Source organism: Otolemur garnettii, unplaced genomic scaffold (genome assembly GCF_000181295.1).
Source record: "Otolemur garnettii isolate 467f Iridium unplaced genomic scaffold, OtoGar3 scaffold00038, whole genome shotgun sequence".
Taxonomy (NCBI): Eukaryota; Metazoa; Chordata; class Mammalia; order Primates; family Galagidae; genus Otolemur; species Otolemur garnettii.
Window position 1 is genome coordinate 3,642,996 of NW_003852433.1, and position 8,038 is coordinate 3,651,033.

At 39.6% G+C, this 8,038-nt stretch overlaps 1 protein-coding gene across 1 annotated transcript in view; it reads right to left on the reverse strand.

Moving 5' to 3' along the window:
• The window catches only part of CHEK2 (checkpoint kinase 2), a 46,656-nt gene that overhangs the window by 29,198 nt on the left and 9,420 nt on the right, over positions 1-8,038 (reverse strand). Inside the window, 1 exon segment of the mRNA XM_012805190.1 lies at positions 4,306-4,396. Coding sequence (XP_012660644.1) covers positions 4,306-4,396 — 91 coding nt within the window.

The window sequence follows — 8,038 nt, forward strand, 5'->3', positions numbered from 1 at the left end:
GTGAAACTCTGTCTCTTAAAAAAAAAAAAAAATCAAATGCTGATGCTAGGAAAGTAACAATTCTGTCTGCTATAGTTTTTAGACAAAGAAAATATGTATTTGGCTCGGTGCCTAAAGCTCAGCAGCTAGGCTCCAGCCACATACACCAGAGCTGGCAGGTTCCAACCCAGCCTGGGCCTGCCAAACAACAATGACAATTATAACAAAAAAAAAAAAGCTGGGTGTTATGACAGGCACCTGTAGTCCCAGCTACTTGGGAGGCTGAGGCAAGAGAATCACTTAAGCTCAGGAGTTTGAGGTTGCTGTGAACTGTGACACCACAGTACTCTACTGAGGGCAACATAGTAAGACTCTGTCTCAAAAAAAAAGAAGATATGAATCTGCAGCTCCTGGTGGCCATTCTTCCTGCCACATAGAGCAACAAACAACTGAATCCAGATCTGGAGCGAGAGCCCTGGTGAGAATGTGGGAGCCAAAGACCCAGTTAACATTACTCAAACACACATCATCAGAGCTTGAGAACAATGAAATCAAGCCATAATGACCTTCAGGGTCCAGCGAGGCCTCAAGTCAACTTTGCTTTCCCCTGTGTTTCCCAGTTACAACAGCTAATAAACTTCTCTTCTTACCTCACTCTTTTGAGTTGAGAATCTGCCACCTGATATCAGTTAAGAGATTTGGGTTAAATCCTACCTGCATATATTTCATAGGAGGGGGTTTGGCTTTGAGATTCCAAGCAGTCAATGCAAATAGAGAAACACAATGAGTTAGGAAACTCAATATCGATAAACCAAAATTCCTTCCACAGATGGTCATTTATGTGGAGGATACTGTGCTTGAGCCTATGTGGCAGGAATATGGGAGATTATTTACTTCCATGTATTTTCAACTTTCACGTTTCCAAAAATATCAATAAATAGAAAGGCCTTTGTAAATGGACAGAGGGCAGCAACAGACATTGTGTAATGTGATTAACAGTGTCCTGAACACTTTCCCTAAGGGAGTGATTCTCAGAGAATGATTGGGCAACACCTGGAAGACCCAAATCACTGCAGGGCATTCATAGGTAAAAACTGTATTCAGAATAATACTAAGACATTGCACTTGCCATTCCCATGAGCTCAATAGTATACAGTGAAGTTCTCTAGAAGTTTACATGGTATGTGACATCACAACACACTGATAAAGCAAGTATCAGAATCTAGTCACCTTCTAAGAAAGCCAGATGTTAAAAAGATTAGCAAAAGTGTAGAATAATGCCTCTCTTCTCAGTAATCTTTTCATTAACGATTACTTTTCATTAAAAAGCTATTTATTGGCCAGGCATGGTGGCTTACACTATAATCCTAGCACTCTAGGCCAAGATAGGTGGATTCCTTAAGCTCAGGAGTTAGAGATCAGCCTGAGCAAGATGATCCCATTCTACTAAAAACATAGAAAAAACTAGCCAGGCTTTCTGGTGGATGCCTATAATCCCAGCTACTGGGGAGGCTGAGGCAAAAAGATTGCACAAGCCCAAGAGTTTGAAGATGCTGTGAATGACAATGACGCAAGGGCGTAAGAACGAGACTCTATCTCAAAACAAAAAATGCTGACTCAGTGCCCGTAGCACAGTGGTTATGGCGCTGGCCACATACACCAATGGTGGCGGGTTCGATCCCGTCCCAGGCCAGCTAAACAACAATGACAACTGCAACAAAAAATAGCAGGGCATTGTGGCAGTGCCTATAGTCCCAGCTACTTGGGAGGCTGAGGCAAGAGAATTGCTTAACCCCAAGAGTTTGAGGTTGCTGTAAGCTGTGATACTATGGTACTCTACCCAGGCAACATAGTGAGACTCTGTCTTAAAAAATGAATAAATAAATAAATAACAAAAAAAGCTACCAATATTAAAATGAAATGAGTTTATTGAACGAATTAGCATAGTTTCTCAATTTTAATTTCTAATACAGTAAATAACAATATATTTTAGTTGTATAAACAAAAGCTCTTTGAGGTCCCCAATAATTTAAGAGTGTAAGGGGTTCTGAGACCAGGAATTTTGAGAACTTTACCCTAGGTTACATGTAATTGTCAGTTTCACTTCATATCCAAGATGGAAAATTCTGAACAACGAAGAGAAATGCACTAACTGTATGTGGGAAGGTGACAAAAGTGTTCTAAAATTGACTGTAGCAATAGGTTCATAGCTCTTGAATATATGAATAATCATTTATTGTACACTTTACATGGGTAAATGATATGGTATATGAATTTTATCTCAATAAAGATGTTTTTTTTTGAGACATAATCTCACATTGTCGCCCCGGTAGAGTGCCCTGGCATCATAGCTTACAGCAACCTCCAACTCTTAGGCTCAAGCAATTCTCTTGCTTCAACCTCCTGAGTAGCTGGGACTACAGGCGCCTTCCACAACACCCAGCTATTCTTAGAGATGAGGTCTCACTGTAACTCAGGCTGGTCTCAACTCATGAGCTCAGGCAATCAGCCCACCTCAGCCTCCCAAAGTGCTGGGATTACAGGCATGAGCCACGGTGACCTGCCTCAATAAAGCTGCTTTTAAAGTTATCACCAATAAAATTTATTAAGGAAAAAAAAAACAGGGCTCAGTGGCTGACACCTATAATTCTAGCACTCTGGGAGACTGAGGCAGGTAGATCACCTGAGCTCAGGAGTCTGACACCAGCCTGAGCAAGAACAAGACCCCATCTCTAAAAAACTAGCCAGGAAGGCCTTGTATCTGACGCCTATAGACCTAGCTACTCATGAGGCTGAGGAAAGAGGAGCACTTGAGCCCAAGAGTTGAAAGTTCCTGTGAATTATAATGCCATGGCACTCTACCAATGGCAACAAACTGAGAGATTCTATCTCAATTAAAAAAAATAAAAAGGAAAGAGTTTGTCTCAATTGATCATTACCAAATAAATCAATAACACACCTATCAAAATATATGACAAAATGCTCAACATCTCTACTCACTAGGAAAATAAAAATCAAATCCACAATGAGATAGATATCACTTCCTACCTGTTTGAATAGCTATTATCAAAAACACAAAGGATAGGCTGGGCAAAGTGGCTCACGTCTGTAATCCTAGAACTCTGAGAGTCTGAGGTGGGAAGATCTCTTGAGCTTAGGAGTTCAAGACCAGCCTGAACAAGAGAGACCCTATCTACACTAAAAAGAGAAAAAATTACAGCTGGGCACAGTATCTCACACTTGTAATCCTAGTACTCTGGTAAACCAAGGCAGGTGGGTTGCCTAAGGTCACAGGTTCAAGACTAGCCTGAGCAAGAGTGAAACCGCTTCTCTAAAAATAGCCTGGTGTTGTGACAGGCGCCTATAGTCCCAGCTACTTTGGAGGCTGAGGCAAGAGAATCACTTGAGCCCAAGAGTTTGAGGTTGCTGTGAGCTCTGATGCCACACTCTACCAAGGGCAACAAACTAATACTCTGTCTCAAAATTAAATTAAATTAAATTAAAAAACAAAAGCAGCTGGGCATAGTGACAGGCGCCTATAGTCCCAGCCTACTTGGGTGGCTGAGGCAAGAGAATCACTTGAGCCCAAAGAGTTTGAGGTTGCTGTGAGCTATGATACCATAGCACTCTACCAAGGGTGACAAAATGAGACTCTGTCCCAAAAAATAAAAAAAAAAAAGGAACTTCTGTCATTTGTAGCAACATGGATAGAAGTTGAGGACAGTATATTAAGTGAAATAAGCTAGGCAAAGAGAGACCAATACTATATGATCTCACCTGTATGTGAAAGCTTAAAAAGCCAATCACATAGAAACAGAGTAGAAAAGCTGATACCAGAGACTTGGAAAGGGATACAAAAGGCAGAATGTTGATCAAAGAATACAAAGTTTCAGTTAGACTACAGGAATAAGTTTTAGTGATCTATTACATTGTATTGTGACCACAATTAATGATAATATATTTCTATATTTCAAAATTGCTATAATAACCATTTAATGTTCTCACACACAAAAATGATAAATTGGTTAGGTGGTAGATATTTTAATTATCTTTATTGAGCTTTTCTACAATGTATGCATAGATCTAAACATCACATTATACCACATAAATATACACAATTATGTCAATTAAAAATAAAAAATTTAAAATAGAATCTGTGCCAAATAATTCACAAAAATGAAAATTTAAAAAAAAATTCCTATCACAAATAAGAACCCAACAAATATGTTATCAATAAATAATGTTATGAAATCAGAAACAAAAAAACTGACCAATGACAAATGTGCAGGAAAACACTAAAGTATATGAGAAAAAAAAATTCTTTACCTTCCAAGAGTTTTTGACATGATGTATTCATCTCTTAATTCCTTAGGATAAACTGATTGATCATCTACAGTCAGATCAAAAAATACAAAAACTAAGGGGAAAAAGGGCAGAAATAGGTTTCATTAATCTATTGCAAAAGAAAAATTGATTCTAAATTTAATATTTATATGGCATAGAAGATAGTTGTTTAATTACACTTAACATGTAACCCTACAGGAATTACTTAGGCAGGCTAACATAAATTATAAAACTGAGAAATGATAGTCAAATTTCATCCTTCAACGGAACTACACAGCATTGCTCTAACTACAGCGTTGCTCTAACTACAGCGTTGCTCTAACTACAACACCCAAAATCTATAATGTAACTGCTATTCATATTCATTGACAATTGCACTAATATGAAATACCCATGCAGATTACCTCAGGCCCAAATCAAAAATCTACTAGTCTGAGACCAGGCAAAGTGGCTCACACCTATAATCCTAGCATTTTGAGAGGCTGAAGTGGGAGTATTGCTCAAGATCGGGAGTTGGAGACCAGCTTAAATAAGAGCTAAAATCAGTCACCTGGCTCTACAGAAAACAGAAAAATGAGCTGGGTACAGTGGTGGGCAACTATAATCCCAGTTACCAGGGAGACTGAAGCAGGAGGATTGTTTGAGGCCAAGAGTTTGAGGTTGCAGTGAGCTATGATGACACCACTGTACTCTAGCTAAGATTTAAAAAAAAAAAAGGCAATTAGTCTAATCCTAGAAAAAAATGTTCTAGGCAAGTAAATAGCCCAATAAAAATTAGATCATAAGTCACCATACTAGTATTATTTTGTCTTACACTTATGTAACTGTTTTTTGCTTTTTTTTTTTTGAGAGTCTTATTTTGTCAGCCTTGGTAGAGTGTTGTGGTGTCATAGCTCACAGAAACCTCAAACTCTTGGGCTCATGCAATTCTCTTGCCTCAGCCTCCCAAGTAGCTGGGACTACAGGCACTCGCCACAATGCCCAGCCTGGCTATTTTTTAGAGACGGTCTTACCCTTGCTCAGGCTGGTCTCAAACTTGTGAGCTCAGGCAATTCCCCCTGTGAAAATATGGTTTTTCACAGTGCAAATCATCTTGAAGTTATTTGTAAAATTAGATAAATAGCATTTTCTTTTTTTTGAGATAGTTTCATTTTGTCGCCCTTGGCAGAGTGCCGTGATGTCATAGCTCACAGCAACCTCAAACTCTTGGGCTCAAGCAATTCTCTTGCCTCAGCCGCCCAAGTAACTGGCACTACAAGTGCCCGCTACAATGCCCGGCTATTTTTAAAGACGTGATCTCACTCTGGCTCAGGGTGGTCTCCAACCTGTGAGCTTAGGCAATCCACCCGCCTCAGCCTCACAAGTGCTGGGATTACATGTATGAACCACCAAGCCCAGCTATAAAATTAGATAACCACATTTTCTAAACAAATCCCCTTTTTACTTCTCTACTCATTATTCAGTCTATATCTCAGCAAAAAGAAAATAACTAAGTAACTAAAAGAACTATTCTTTTTTAATAATTTAACCACACACACAGGCCAAGCCTGCAATAAGTTATCAAATATTTCAATTCTACAAAGTTATCAATGGTAAATTTGCAACTGCCTATAACATGTTGAAAGAATAAAATTTGTTAAGACCCTCAAGTTTCTCACATTTCAGGTGAGAGGTTTGTTGTTGTTGTTGAAATGGGGACTTGCTATGTTGCCCAGGCTAGACTTGGATTCAAGTCATCTTCCCACTTCAGCCTCTCGAGTAGCTAGACTACAGACACAGGTGCCACTGTGCCTGACTGGTGATAGGTTTCAACCTCCCTACAACAACCTAAAGATTCAGTATGAGTCTCTGGCACAAATCTAAGTCACCAGAGTATACTTCATTCCAGGCTGGTACACAAGATGCAAATACTTGTCTAGTGATTGAGACCTACTGGTCACCTAGGTATAACTGCCCCTCTATGCTTATGGCTATTTATGAAAGTGTATGTTCCAGTGGCAATGGAGAGTCTGGGAATTTGAGGGGCTATGGTGATATATTTCTCCCAACTGTCAACAAGGTCTACTTCAGGGACTGCAAACTCAAGTGTCCATCCAAGCCAGGAAGTTAATACACAAAGGCCATGCTGGGTTAACAAACAGGGTCTTGGGGATTGCGGGGCGGGGGGGTCAGATCAAAGGAGGGCAAATGGTGGGATCATACCTATGGTGCAAGGGTACATGTCAGATCTATTAGTATAGAGTATAAATGTCTTAACACAATAATTAAGTAAACAAGGCTCTGCCAGTGCCTATAGCTTAGGCAGCTAGGGCGCCAGCCACATACACTGGAGCTGGCGGGTTCGAATCCAGCCCAGGCCCACCAAACAACGATGACAACTACAACCAAAAAAAGCACCTGTAGGTCAATGGGCAGGACACCAGCCCCATATACCAAGGGTGGCAGGTTCAAATGCAGCCCCGGCCAAACTGCAACAAAAAAATAGCCAGGTGTTGTGGCAGGCACCTGTAGTCCCAGCTACTCAGGAGGCTGAGGCAAAAGAATCGCCTAAGCCCAGGAGTTGGAGTTTGCTGTGAGCTGTGTGATGCCACGGCACACAACTGAGGATGACAAAGTGAAACTCTGTCGCTATATAAAAAAAAAAAATAGCTGGGATTGTTGTGGCAAGCACCTATAGTCCCAGCTACTTGGGAGATTGAGACAAGAGAATCACTTAAGCCCATGAGTTTGAGGTTGCTGTGAGCTATGACGCCACAGCACTGTACCCAGGGAGACAGTTCTAGACTGTCTCAAATAATAATAATAATAATAATAATAACAATAATTAAGTAAACGAGACAAGGCATATATTAACCAGTGTGATGTAAGCATTCCTAATTCTATATGAAATCAGCACATTGTACCCCATAAATGCATTAATGTATACATGATCTATGTGTTTATGATTTAATAAAACAATTTTTAAAAAAAGAAATAGGGTCCTGAAAGACAAAATACATCTCCCATCTAAAGGAAGAAGCCTCTATTCAGTGCCTGCAGTCCCCAAGTTGTGAGATTGTGGGATCACTGTGGCCAGAGATTCCAACTTGTCTAAGATATTTAGGTTTACATATTATTGTTATAAATACCAGCAAATGCCTAATAAAATGTCAACAGGCCAAATTGAGTCTACAGGGTACCAGTCTGATCAGCTTTAATCATGGTTAGCCTATGTGACATCTTTGTTCAAATTAGAAAAGATCAAGAGATTTATCGTACAACATCATCACTACAGTTATGTTTTAAATTCTTGAAAATCAGCTAACAGAGTAGATTTTAAGTGTTCCTCTCACAAAAAATGATAAGTGAGATAACACATGTTAGCTCAGTTGGCCATTTCACACTACATATTTCAATCTATCTTTTTATATAAGTACATACAACTTTCATTTGTTAATTAAAATAAATTAATTGGTTTTTTTAATGTTTAATAAGAAACAAAGAAATGTGCTCTTTGGACAGACCAAGGAGAAAAAGATATCACACAAGAATGTTGAGTAGAAGGGGCTGGGCACAGTGGCTCACATCTGTAATCCTAACACTTGGGGAGGCCAAGATGGGTGGATTGCTTGAGCTCACAAGTTTGAGACCAGTCTGAGCAAAAGCAAGCCCCTGTCTCTACTAAAAATAGAAAAACTGAGACAAGAGGATTGCATGAGCCCAACCAAGAGTTGGA